Below are 14,693 nucleotides of genomic sequence, written 5' to 3'. Positions count from 1 at the left end.
TGAAATTCATTTTTTTATATTTGGCCAATGCACTATAGGTAATTTGACCGGTTTTTGAGACAAAAATTAATAAAAGCGGAATTAAAGGATTTTTTAACTTTTTAAATTATTTATGTGTAAAAGTAAGATAAAACAAATATTTTTACAGATAAATTCGGATATAACGAACAACGGTTATAAGCAACTACGTATATAACGAACAAAGTTATTTTTTTCAATTCAATTTTCATTAGTTTTCTTATACACAACAAACTGTTGAAAACGATCACGGTAGTAAGTAACAAACATTTTGTCCCCGCGAGTAGATTTTCCAACGAATTGTTACTACAGTATTGTATATTTTTTTGAATATACGTTAATAAAGACGAGTTTAGTACTCCCCTAAGCCGTATCAATGATTAATATGTAATAGAGAAATAAAATAAAGGTTACTACTGCCGCACCGTTTATAGAAAACCACGGATATACCGAACAATTTGTCGCCATTACTTACTTAACTTGCAATGAAATTGTAAACAATAATATTTTTTACATTTATTGTTTATTTCCTCAAACCAAACTTCCATAATTTTAAGACTTTTTATTGAGAAGTAACCTAATAAAATCTCATAAATGTCAAAAAACGGGCAAAATCGGGTTTTGAAACCTGGTAATACCAATGCAGAAGACTTTCAGTAATGTGTTCTAGGTGGCAAAATCACGGCCAAACACGGCCAATTTAGTATAAGTCTATAAGAAGTGAGTTTAAGAAAAATAAAATATTTATTTCTGACTTTTTGTGTTTTTTGGTCGCTACCCAAAATGTTTAAGCTATAACATATATTAAATAAATTCCTCTCGAAATTGCAAATCTATTCCATTTTACATATATTTACATTTGGTTTATTTTTCCGCGGTTTTAAATACATTGAAATATGCCTTACAATATATATTTTTTTATTTCTTCTTCGAAATTCTCACTTTGACTGCAATTTAAACCGCGATAATGACGCTATTTTGAAAAATATCATTTATATTAATAAATTTTGACATGTTCTTTTTTCAATGCCAACTAACAAATTTTTATTATTAAAACTTGCAAAATCAACTTTTTGCCTCAAAAACTGGGCAAATTACCTATAGTGCAATGGGTGGATCCACTGTGTATTGGTTAAAATAGCCTGGTAATATTATAATTTATTTTCAGCGTCTTCACCACTGACGTGAATAGGTTATAAGAACGTGTTTCACAATTTAATAAAATCACAGAAAAAACACTTACCATCCTCAAACTTATAACAAGGACACGCTGAACTCTCATCAAAGCTGGGACATTCAATGTTATTGCCCACACCAACATCTAAATTTTGATTGTTTATATTCATAAAATTAGATGGGCCCGTCGAACTGCTACTGCTTCCACCACCACCACCATCAAGTGAACGCACAAAACGTGAGGAAATGACGTTATTGGTGTTAGCAACAAACTTCGTATCGATGTTATTGTTATTAGCAAAGGAGTAGCTGTTGCTGGATGATGTTGGTGCAGAAATGTCGTGGGAGGAGGTCGATGTTATTGTTGCCGATGCTACAACGGCGGCATCATTATCATCAATGAATGCCAATGGCAATGATGGTGTTGGTGAAAATTCTTGTGAATATTCGTTACTGTTGTCCATCTTGTTGGTGGTGCTGTGGTGCTTAACTATAAAAGTTGATGGCCATGAGGATGATGAAATTTTCCGTGTCGTCGTGTCGGCCTCTTCCAAATTCCTTTCGTTTAAATTCATATGTTCGCCAGTTGCTGTTGTTGTTGTTGTTGCTATTGCATGTGATGTCGGCACTGTTAATGTTGTAATGATTGCTACGAAATATGTCAGCAATTGTAAGAATTTTCGTGTTTTATTTAAAAACTGTTGTTGTTGATGGTGTTGGTCTTTCTCTCGTCGTAGTCGTCGTTGATGATGATGTTTTCCATGTTGCTGTACAAGATTTGTGCTACTTGTGTTTGGCTGTTGTAATGGAAATACGGCACAATGGTTAGTTAGTGGATGACAATTTTGATGATAGTTTTCTGGGATGTGTTTCTGTTGCTGTTGGTGATGGCCTAACGCCTGTTTCTGAGGATGTTTGTGCTGATGTTCATCGTCCTGTCTCCGCATTGTGATTTTGATGTTTGTGTTGATGATACTGTTGAGCCAACAAGAAATATAAGATGATCCCTTGTTATAGCTGCTGGTGTTGCTGGTGCTGCTGATGTTGCAGGTTGAACTGTGGCTTTCCAGAGTTTTTCTTAGACTCCTTAATAAGCACGTTGGTGTTAATGATGTTTTAGCTCTTGCATTGCTTTTGTTTCTAGCAAAACAGCTATTCGTTGTAGTTGATGTTGATGACAAGGGCGAGGGCGACAACGACGACTTATATAATGGAGATGACAATAACCCTGATATTGCTGACGATGAATTATTTTGTGTTTCAAATACCACTTTGGAGGAGGACATTGTTGCGGATACTGCGGTTGATGTTGACTCTACTGATAAATTTGTGAACGATGTTGAATTGTTTGGTTTTCGTTGCTTTTGTTGTGAGGTTAGCTTTAATATTTTACTAGAATGCAGCATAGTTTGGTCGTACTTGGTTGCCATGAGCATGCTTGGTTCCCCTTTATGGTTTAGATTTTTATAATTTTCCATGACTTTGACTTGCAGCTATGCCAAGTTCAAATTCTTAACCCGAAATATGTCTTTGTCAGCATCAGCAGCATAATTATTCCAGTGCTGGTTGTTCATGCAATTCTTCTTTTATCGTCTCCTGCTAAGGCAGCTAGGGTTTTGTTGGCCCAACTTTGTTGACAGTTTCAATTCAATTTGCATAATTAATCCTGGAATACATACAAAACCCCAAATGTTCTTTACTATTTCTACGGATGACGACGACAAGTGGAGACAAGCATTTCTTTTGAGACACAACTTATTTTCCGTTTGCTCCTTTTTTTGCAGTTGTAAATTTTCGTCTTTTAACTTCTTTGGAACAATTAAAGCTTTAGCAAAAAATAATATTTTCAAAACTTAGCAACTATTTGAAATAAAATGTTCTTTGCTAAGTTTCTCTCTCTCCCTCTCTGTTGATGGTGTGTGTCATATAATTTATACAAATGCAACATTTGAATGACTGCAGTTGTTGTTTTCTTGTTTGTTGTTGTTCTTGTTCTAGTTAAATTCAGTCTTTCATCGTTATTAAGATAATTTGTTGTTGCAACTTCCTGAAAATAGAAAAAAGAAAATTCAAATTAAATGAGTGATCTCTGTGACTTTACCTAATAAACGTAATTAAACGATTTTATTCATGAATGAGCAAAAATTTTCTAGCAAATATCTGAGATAAAGTAATTAGTTCACGCAGCATAAAGCTGCAGCTATGGTGCATAAAGACTGGTTGACTTAGGGTAGGGTAGACACCAGAAATGGTCGTGATGGGCTTTAACGTGGAATATTTAAGACTTCATAGCGGCTCCTCGTGCGTAGAGTCAACTGTGGAGCTAACTTTAACAATGGCTAAAAGCATTAACGTAACATATACCCTACGTTCACCCACATTTATCTTTACTTCAATTAATACCAGCTCAGAAATGTGGCATCAAGATCCGACATTTAGAATATGTTTGCTTATTTTGGACGTGATTTTTCTCATTATTATTTTTTCAGTTCCTTTGTAAACTTTTATTTTAAAGCTAAATATCAAAAACAAATTTGATTTAGAAGCACGCCTAACACACAAAAATTTAGCCTCATTTTTGAGTATCTTTATTTTTCAAACAAATATAAACATCAATCACCTGTTCAATAAAACGGTAGTAACTCAAAATTTTATATTTTTCAGTGGACAAGACAATGGGAGCTTTTTACAATACATATATCAAAATTTTGAATTAGCTATTATTGAACAGGTTGGATACGTTCCCACAAAGATCCACAAAGATTTTACCTGTAGGATAATGCCGAGGTACCGTTCTATGGGGACGTGGACATACCGTTCTATGGTGGCTATATCAACACGTGGACCGATATAGGCCATTTTCAATACCAAACATCCTAGGAGTAATAAAAACTTCTGTACTTAACTCTAAAGCTCTATCTTAAATACATCTAGCATCTTGATTTTAACTGACGGGCATAGTTATATCGACATAAAATTTTATGCTGATCAAAAATATATATACTTTATAGGGTCTCCTACTAATATTTATATGTGTTAGAAACGGAATGGTAAAGGTAATTTTACCCTCCATAGTCATGTCTCGAAGGGATCAACCAATTGGGTTCAAAATATGAACAAATTTTGATTCAAATTTAAGCTCCAAGACAGGCCATGCCGTTCTACTCCATGCCGTACCACCCCCAACAACAGTTTCAAAATTATCGATAAAATGGTGCGCATGAAGTAACCGAATTGGTCTTAACTTTACATATAGTAATATTACTTCCGTAGATCACGTGAAAGCTGATTGTGTTATCTGTCGAAAATATCTTTATCCATTTAAAAGTTACAGAATGTTGACCACGAAAAACGATTCTGAACCACTGTGCGGCGCACTATGTGCGAGTTCATATTAACTGTGGCCAAAAATAGAAGGAGTTGTTGTAGGTGCATCAATTTTGGTACACGTACCTATTATTGACTTACAATCTCCAGGACAAAAAACTGGGATGGTCGGTCCACGTTTTGATATAGCCCCCGAAATTACTGAAATTTGGCGGTTAGTCCTCAGCAGAGGTATGAAACATTCCAACCGAGAATTTTGGGTGTAGATCCACGTTTTGATATAGCCCCCAAAGAACGGTACCTCCCGATTGTCAGTATTTTGGAGATTTTAGCCTGATTATGACACCGAAATGGCTGAAAATTGGTATTAAGACTTCGTTGGGGGCTTATAACTTTCCACAAGAAATCTATCAGTACAGGTTCTCATCTTCCTATAGCCCCCATAGAACCGTACCTCCCATTTTCGGTATTTTGAATGTTGTAGTCTCAATATCCACCCGAAATTACTGAAATTTCGTGTTCAGTCTTCATATTTTTTGTGAGCTCATTGAATTGAATTTTCGCGCTATAGCCAACACAGCAAAGCGCTTTGTTAAAATAAGGGGTAAATGAGGTGGTCGCTGAAAAAGAGAAATAACATGTTCGTCTGCAATCCTCTGCAGCTGAAACCTTTATACGTTTGAAGTACTCACTTTTAGCAATGCAAACAACAAATAATATCGATATACACTTTTATAAAATTTTTCCCACTCCTCTAATTTTAAAATTTGGTTCACAAAATCGATGTACTAAGTACCACAGACCTGGGTAGCTGTAAACACCATTTGATCACTATTTGCTTCCAAACAAAATTAAACCCATGTTTATTACATCCAAAGCAACTTTAAAAATTTATTTTAGAACGATAAATTACTTTAAATATTAAAATTTTGGAGTATAATACAATTTATTAATTTTAGTAAAATAAGGTCAAAAAATATATTTCCAACAATTATCGGATTTGAACCTTCCCATGGACATGACGAATCAATACCATAATTCAAATTCATTCGAATTAAAATGTTTACTATAAATTATCATCAATAAATTTGTATTCCGAAGTGCTTGATTTGATCATTTTTGGCCACAGTCGTGACACTGTGCGGCGCCAATTGAAATGAATGATGACTGAAGGAGGAATCGAAGAAATTGCTCAAACTTTTAAACATTGTTATATTTCTTCTAAACTTAAATCCAGTTCAGATATGAACCAATAGGAAAACTCCTCAGGGTACTTCCCCATAAAAGCACACATTTTTTGCATAGGTGCAGTTTAAGGGCTGTTCGAAATTGTATTGCAAAAAAAGTCCACTTTTGTTGTAACAACTTGTATTCGCTGCCACCATTACGACGGTACAAGCTTTATCAGGGGCAAGTCCATACTTCCTGGGTAAATAGCCGGAAAGGTGTAAAAATCTCATATGCACAAAGTGTAGTGATTGGAGCCCACGATAACTCTCGAACGGATCTGTCAATTTGGTCCAAAATTTGGCCTTCGTAATATTCTGTCCAACCTAAGTTTAAGTTTGAAGATGGGCACTAATAGCACGCATATTCCCGTACATCTCCTCAAAAGTAAAAAAATTAACTAAAATAGTACGCGCTATATCTGTTGAATGGAGCAACTGTCCAAACTTTGGATCTCCTAATTTATTTATATTTATTTATTGACATGTTCTTAAATTTATATTTAGTCTATTCATAAATAGATTTTACAAAAGTTTTCCACGTTTCTCTATTTCTCGCCATCGATCGTAACTCGCTAAACGATTTGGTCGTCTCAATCTGGACAGTGCGTCTCCACGTCATTTTAGGCCGACCCCTCTTGCGCGATCCTTGGGGATTCCATTCCAACGCTGCATGAGCTATTTCAGTTCTTGGCTTCCTTAACGTGTGTCCAATCCAACCATATTTTCTTTGGAGGATTTCTTTATCTATACGTTTTTGGTACGTAACGTGTAATAAGTTATTATTTGAGATTGTGTTGGGCCACCATATACCAAGAATGCGTCGCAATCATCTGTTCGTAAAAGTTTGCATGCTCATAGTGATCGATTTGGTGACATGCCAGGTTTCGCAGCCATATAACAACACTGACTTGACGCATGAATTAAATATATTTATCTTGGTATTTAGAGTTAGGCTTCTTGATCTCCATATGCGATTCAGGGTGGCAAAAGATATACGCGCCTTTCGTATTCTGTTTTTCACATCCATTGTTGTACCTCCATCCTTTGTGAGCATACTGCCAAGGTATTCAAATTTGTCGATGTCCTCTATGGCCTCATTGTATATATAAATAGGTGTGTTGACTGATGAGTTTATCCTCATAGTTTTTGTTTTTTTAATGTTTATCTTTAATCCTGCTTTCTCAGCCTCTTGGACAATATTATTCAATTTGTTTTGCATGTCGGAACGATTGTTTGTTACAAGGACTATGTCGTCTGCGTAAGCCATTTCACCTAGTTTATTATGTAGATACCAATTAATCCCATAATTCTCTTGATTCGCTCGTTGTAGAATAACATCTAAAACTGTTATAAATAATAATGGTGACAGCCCACATCCTTGCTTTACACCACTTATCGATATAAAGGCATCACTAAGACTTCCGTTGTGAAGTACTCGATTACTTGCACCATCATAGGAGTTTTTTAGTATACATATAATTTTATTTGGTATACCTCGTGATCGCAATGCTTTCCAAACATAGTCCCGTCTCAGAGCATCAAATGCTTTTTCAAAGTCTATAAACACTAGGTATAAAGGAGCATTAAATTCTGCTGATTGTTCAATGATAATTCTCATGGAGTTTATATGGTCTATGCATGACTTGTTTGGCCTGAAACCAGCCTGTGAAGAGCTGAGTTGATTGTCGAGTTGTTCTGATATTCTGCTGACGATTATGTTGTTGAATATTTTCATGACCGTTGGCATTAGATATATACCCCTCCAGTTGCTACATTTCTTCCTGTCGCCCTTTTTGGGAATTTTTATAATGACGGATTCTTTCCACTCCGTATGTATGTTCTCTTCTATCCACACTCGTTTAAATACTGGCTCCAAAAGTTTGCTAAAGGTCACTGGATCACATTTAAAACATTCTGCTGGGATACGATCAAATCCAGCTGCCTTGCCTGCTTTCAGTTTCGAGATTGCCTCAATTACTTCCGCATAAGTAGGAGGGTTTACGTCAATATCTGTATCTGTAAATTCACTTTCTAACACGTCTCCGTCGTTAGGATCATTATGCTCATGAATAACGTTTAATGTCCTCTCAAAATACCTCTTCCATATATTCAGTTGTTCCGATTTATCCGTGATTTGCTCATTCCTTTCATATTCGATTGGTGTTGAAGTCATTTCCTGACTCCCGGTCATTTGCTTGATTACACTGTGCTACAGTGAAAATTTGCAGGGGTTCTAATGCATAAATTCGGTTTTGTGGGAGTCCACAGAAGACGAAAATACCTTAGGTTTCTTTGGGTCACTTCGGTTTTTCATTTTATAACGGTAAATGTAGTGAAAAATGGGCTTTCTTGGATTTTCAACTTTAAACGGACATTGTTTCTTTTTTCCAGAACCGATTTGCACTCACTGTTTTTCATTATAAAGGGGAGAGTAATGCCTTGAACAAGCCATAGATTTTTAAAATCGGTTAACAAATGATTAAGTAATAGTGGTTTAAGTGTGACAAAAACGCATTAAAAAACAGTAAAATGTTTTTCCTTGTGCTCTAGGCTGCGTAAATGACACCTAACAGTACAGTTATTTACAGCTAGCAAATATTAAATTTAGTTGGCTTTCCAAAATGGGAAAAACCAACGAAATCGGTTGAAAAATGAATGTGTTATGGCATTTTTTGTGTTTCAACTTGTTGGTTTTTTTCATATTTTCCTTTATAAAACATTGATGCCTTGTGCGTAATTGTTAAGCAGGATAATCACAATTAGAATCATACATGCTAAGATACCCATCTTTTATAAAGGAAAATATGAAAAAAACCAAAAAGTTGAAACACAAAAAATGCCATAACGCATTCATTTTTCAACCGATTTCGTTGGTTTTTCCCATTTTGGAAAGCCAACTAAATTTCCTACTTGTTAACAGTAAATAATTGTACCGTTAGGTGTCGTTTACGCAGCCTAGAGCACAAGGAAAAACATTTTACTGTTTTTTAATGCGTTTTTGTCACACTTAAACCACTATTACTTAGCCATTTGTTAACCGATTTTAAAAATCTATGGCTTCTTCGAAAGGCTTTACTCTCCCCTTTATAATGAAAAACTGTGTGTGCAAATCGGTTGTGGAAAAAAGAAGTAATGTCCGTTTAAAGTTGAAAATCCAAGAAAGCCCATTTTTCACTACATTTACCGTTATAAAATCAAAACCCGAAGTGACCCAAAGAAACCAAAGGTATTTTCGTCTTCTATGGACTCCCACAAAACCGAATTTGTGCATCAGAAATCCTGCAAAAAAATTTTGTCCACTTTTGTATCACAGTGTTATTTTGAAAACTTGTTTCGTATCGCATTTGTTTGCTGCCAGTTGTGCTGCACTGCTCATACCATTGAAATAATTCTGTTTGTCTTGCTTGACATATCTCTTTATTGTATTTGTTAACTCCTTATATTTCCTATTTAGCTCGGTTTTGCATTCTGGGTTATTTTGTGCCATACTCCTTACGTTGACTAGACGTCTTTCTTCTATTACCTTCCACTTTTCCGTTTCCATTCTTTCTTCGACTTCGATTTATAACCTAGAACATTTTTGCATATTTCTTGTATTCTCTTTCTTAGGCAGCTCCATATGATATCAATATCGTTGCTGTCATCGTCGCTAATTTCGATATTTCTAATTTTACTTTTGAAGGCGTTACTCGTATCCAGAGTTTTAAGTTTTTCTGTATCAATAGGTGGGTTTGATTGCTGTGTAAGACGTTTTGGGTGTAATTTCAGAAACAGTTCAGCTATAATTAAGTAGTGGTCGCTGCCAATATCCGCAATCTGCCAATATCGTGTACTGTATAAAACCACTTTCTGGATACACAGATGTGGTCTATCTGGTTTTCACCATGGCCAGATGGGTTTTTCCAGGACACTTTGTGATTGTCTTTATGTGTTATAGTTTGTCCAAATGTATTTTTACTTCAGAAATTACCGATATCGGTCGATATCGGGATGTACAGTAATGTGCGTACTATTAGTGCCCATCTTCAAGCTTGAACTTAGTTTGGACAGAATATTACTAATGCCAAATTTTGAACCGAATCGGCAGATCCGTTCAAGAGTTATCGTATCTCTGGAAGTATGGAGTTGAAAACTTAAATCCGGATTTGTAAAATTGCAATTTAAACTAAAATTACTCCTCTCGTATAAGCCATGCGTTCTTGGTATTGTATGTTAAAATGCGGGAGAGGTCTACGGTTATAGCAAGGTGAAAATAGATATGACATATTGTTTCTAACGTACATAAAATAGCATAGTGTCTTAGACTCTTGCGTTGAGAAAATTTGGGAAATTATACAAAATACAAAAATATTTTGTTGGCAAAATTGATATAGATATTTCATTGTTATATAATGTAAATAGATAGTTAATTTCTTCGGTGACTTATAGCAAAATTAAACGGAGACTAATTTTATCCTTGACGTCATCCATCTAGAATGATGTTTTGTGGGATAACATGGTATTAACATAGATAAAATACAACTTTATCCCTAAAACGTGTTATTGATTTTTACAGATTCTGGGCTTTCAGTTAAGATTTTGAGTTGTTATGTATGCTAGAGCCTATAGTGAAATTTTATGGCGAACATTTTTGTAGAATATTCGAATCCGATTCTGTCTTATTTTAAATCTGATTTAAAAAGTTTTTGGAAAAAGGGACCAAAAAGATTAAAGGTACCTCGCATTGTTGGCAGTAATATTGCCAAAGGCATTCTATGCCTAAAATGCAAGTATTCCAAGGAATCCTAACTCGATTATTTGCAAAAATGTACAAATAGGGAAAACTTCGCCCACGCATTTAGGGTACTTCCCGATGTAAGCTTTCAAAATGCCGATACACGTGTCATCTATTTTTCGGTCCTCTTTCATAAGCTGGTAAGCCGTAAGCCGATTTTAATTGTAATTATGTTTTGTGTTGGGGTGAGACAAGGCTTAGTGTTTGGAAATTCGTTTTGTAAGGGATCGAATGTTAGTGAAAGAATGAAACCAGACCTGTTGTTGTGTATCTGTGCTATGAGATTGTAGTTTTGAAAAATTGAAATTAAAAATGTGGCTAAGTGTTCATGTGTAGGGATGCAATACGCCGAATTTTTGGAAAGTAGAACTACAGAATACGGCACTGAATTAAATCAATTAAATGTTGAGCTAGAACAAAAAAATTGCCTGTGTTTTAAGGATTATTAATTATTGTTTATTTGTATATATTATCCCTTTCCGCATACGAAGTAGGGGTTAGTAACCCTCCCATAGAAAAAGCAGCCTACTATAAAAAAACGAAAGAAAAGAAAAACAAACCCCTCAAAGTTTGACGAACCCCGCAAACGTTTTAAGAGCCATGATCTTCGAATCTGCACCTGGAATTTTCGCACTCTTTATAGATAAAGTGCAGTTTACGCATAGGCAGATGTACTTGAAAAGTACAAGGCCGACATTACTGCCATACAGGAAATAAGATGGATTGGGAAAGGCGTCACAACAACACCTAACGGTGACGCACTCTATTATAGCTTTCATGACGCAAAGCATGAGTTTGGTTGTGGATTTGTAGTTGGTCGGAGATTAAAACATCTGGGTTCCAACTTCAACCCATTGAATGAAAGACCCGCTGCAATTCGATTAAATGCAAAATTCTTCAACATCAGCTTTATTTGCGCTCATGCTCCCACTGAAGAACAGAGCAAAGGTATATTTTACGTGCGCATTGAAGAAACCGTTGCACTGCCCATGACATTAAAATTATACTAGGCGATTTTAATGCCAAATTTGGAAAGAGAATAGCTTTGGCCCAACAGTCGGGAAATTTAGTCTCCACAGTGAAACATCTGACAATGGTATGAGGCTGATAGACTTTGCAGCTGCAAAAAATATGGTAGCTAGCAGTACCAGATTTAAGCATCTCGATATATCATAAGGGTACCTTGCTGTTGCCAGATCAAAGTACAAAAAATTGATCACGTTGTGATAGATGGAAGACATGCATCGAGCGTATTGGATGTACGATCGTTCCGAGGTGCAAACAGTAGATTCGGACCACTACCTTGTTGTAGCAAAGGTTCGTACCAGATTAAACGTAACAAACAAAGTGCGAGCAGACACAACACGGAAGTTGGACATCGGTACGCTGCAATCACAACAGATAGCCACATCATATTCCACTCAACTGACCCAACTGCTTAATCAAAGCACTCATCGTCCCGATAACATATCAGGACAATGGCAAAACATTGCCCACTCCATGCAATACAGCCGCAAAATCAGTACTTGGATACCAGAGACCCCCAGCAAGGAATCCATGGTATGTCCTGGAGAGTCAAACTGCTACCGAACAGAAAAATGCGGCATATAAGGCTACTCTACAATCAGCAACGCGTAGCGCACGAGAGAGGTATCGGGAGAAAATGAGAGAGGAGAAACGTCTTGTCCGCAGGAAAAAGAGAGAGAAATGGAAAGGCGGGAGTGTGAAAAAATCGAGATGTACAGGAGCCAGAATGAAGTCCGAAAGTTCTACCAAAGAGTAGAACATCAAACTGGTGGCTTTGGTACAGGCGCATCCTCCTGTAATTTGCTATCTGATACAGATAGTGTGCTCAGGTTATGGAAAGAACATTTTTCCGAACTGTTGGTATCCGATAGTAGCGATGATGGCGAAGATACCACAGATCCAATCCTAGAAGATGGTATTGAATGTATACCGCCCAGCCAGGATGAGGTAAAGACAGCAATAAACGGGCTGAAGAATAATAAGGCAGTAGGAGCCGATGAATTGCCAACCGAGCTGTTCGAAACCAGAGGCGACACACCATCTGGCAGGAAGAACGCGTACCCGACGATTGGAACGTGAGCATACTATGTCCAGTATACAAGAAGGGAGATACACAGTCGTGTGCTCCAATTACAGGGGCATAAGTCTAAGATAGTATCAGGCATATTTTGTGAGAGACTAAAGCCTATGGTCAATGAAATTAGTGGACCCTATCAGTGCGGCTTTAGACCGGGCAAATTCTCCATTGACCAGATATTTGCCTTGAAACAAATCCTGGAAAAGACCCAAGAAATGCAGATCGACACCCTCCATATTTTCGTCGATTATAAAGCAGCATTCGACAGCCCTATACGTTCAAAGGTGTTCCAAGCCATGTCTGATTTTGGTGTCACTGTGCAACACGAAAATTATTAACCATATTCTGACACCGCAGAGTGATAGAATACCAAAAAAGAGAGGACACGTGTCTCGCCGTTTTTTCTTATGTCATCAACTTTTGCGGTTTTAGGTCTCCAAAGGTTTGAGGCTTTGATGTAAAAAGGGTAATTTATCAAGGCTTTATCTTCCAAACCGTTAGGAAATTTAAATTTTTTTTCAGAGCCAAAGTTGTAGCTCTTTTCCTACAGAACAAAAATTGTGAACACATATAAAAATAGCAAAAATCTTTTGAAAATATTCAGTGTTAATATTTTTTTCTCCGATTCTGGTCCAAAGATACCCAACCGCCCAAAAATTAAGGATACAGTCAACTACAAAATGTACCTTAGATTTCAATAAACAACTTTCTATAACATATGAAGATTCTAGGAATGATTCTCAGGGATGGAATTCAGGAATAATTAATTCAATTATTTTTAACATTCCCCCTGCTAAGGTTTGGAAATAACAAACTGCTAAAAACTCAAGGAAATTTGAAAGGTTTGGTATTTACGCACCTGAACAGGAAAGAATGATCTAAAATAATCGAATTTTGAAACTTGTTTATTGAAATCTATGGGACATTTTTGTAGTTGACTGTATCCTTAATTTTTGGGCGGTTGGGTATCTTAAGTAATTAGGATATCCTAATGCACAGAAAACTTCCCCACCAAAAATTGCTAACAATGATACTTTCGTAACAGAAAGGAGGCTAATTATGGAATTTTAATTCCGAATTTTTAATGGTGGAGGCTGTAAAAAGTTCAATTCATTTTGAAAAGGGAATTTAATTTATTCGATTTCTCTTATATTCCAACAATATTTCTTTCTTGTTATTAAATTTGTATACTTCGTATAAACCAGCCAACACAAATTAGACTGTTGATTAAACAAACAACTACCGCAAAAATATTTTGGAAACTTAATTAAAATGCTTCAAATTTTCCCCCATAATACCAACGATATTACATGCCGTTCAATTTTCTTAAAAGTCTTCAGCAAAATAATAGTTTAGCGAATATATATTGCTGGTACAAAATGGCTTAAACCTAAGTCAAAATTTGCTAGTTTAAAGTTTTGCCTTCACTGTAAGTACATACTTCAGTGTTTTTCAGTAAACATCATCATCGTCTAATTTTTATTCATGACTTTGTAATTAATAGCAAGAGCTTTACAGAATGTTCATAAATTTGCAATCCTTTCAGATGATTAGCAACATAAATTTAATTATTGCCTTAATTTGGAAGATGTTGATGGCAAAGTACGAGGAGAATATTTTTGGTTATGATTCATTAAACTTTCATTATAATGAATAAATACAAAATGACAACACATAAATTTCTCAAAGGGTGTTACTCGAAGACCATCTAATTTAAATATTCGTGTAAAAAATTGACGACAATGGAAGTAGTTGTTAATTTTATTAGACACAGTGGCGAACTGAGATATACAAAAAGCTAAAAATCCTTTTTTCAAAGTAAGAGAATCATTCAAGCACATTAAAAGTAAACATTAAATTACTATTCGACGTTTATTATCAACAATACATATTAAGGCTTAAGTTTTTTGTTTTTATACCCTCCACCATAGTATAGAGGGTATATTAAGTTTGTTTTTCCGTTTGTAACGCATTGAAATACTCATTTGCGACCCTATAAAGTATATATATTCTTGATCAGGGTCAAATTCGGAGTCGATCTGTGCACATCCGTCCGTCCGTCTGT

General features: G+C 35.7%; 1 protein-coding gene across 1 annotated transcript in view; it reads right to left on the bottom strand.

The window, feature by feature from the left end:
- The window catches only part of LOC141398983 (uncharacterized), a 438,842-nt gene that overhangs the window by 85,790 nt on the left and 338,359 nt on the right, over positions 1–14,693 (bottom strand). The window contains exon 4 of the mRNA XM_073976860.1: positions 1,262–3,241. Within this exon, the coding sequence (XP_073832961.1) occupies positions 1,262–2,672 (1,411 nt within the window). The 5' untranslated portion in view covers positions 2,673–3,241. The remainder of the gene's footprint in view (positions 1–1,261; positions 3,242–14,693) is intronic.

Source organism: Musca autumnalis, unplaced genomic scaffold (genome assembly GCF_047663935.1).
Source record: "Musca autumnalis isolate F117 unplaced genomic scaffold, ASM4766393v1 scaffold_3, whole genome shotgun sequence".
NCBI lineage: Eukaryota > Metazoa > Arthropoda > Insecta > Diptera > Muscidae > Musca > Musca autumnalis.
Note: the sequence above shows the minus strand (reverse complement) of the source record. Positions and strands in the feature narration are given on the sequence as shown.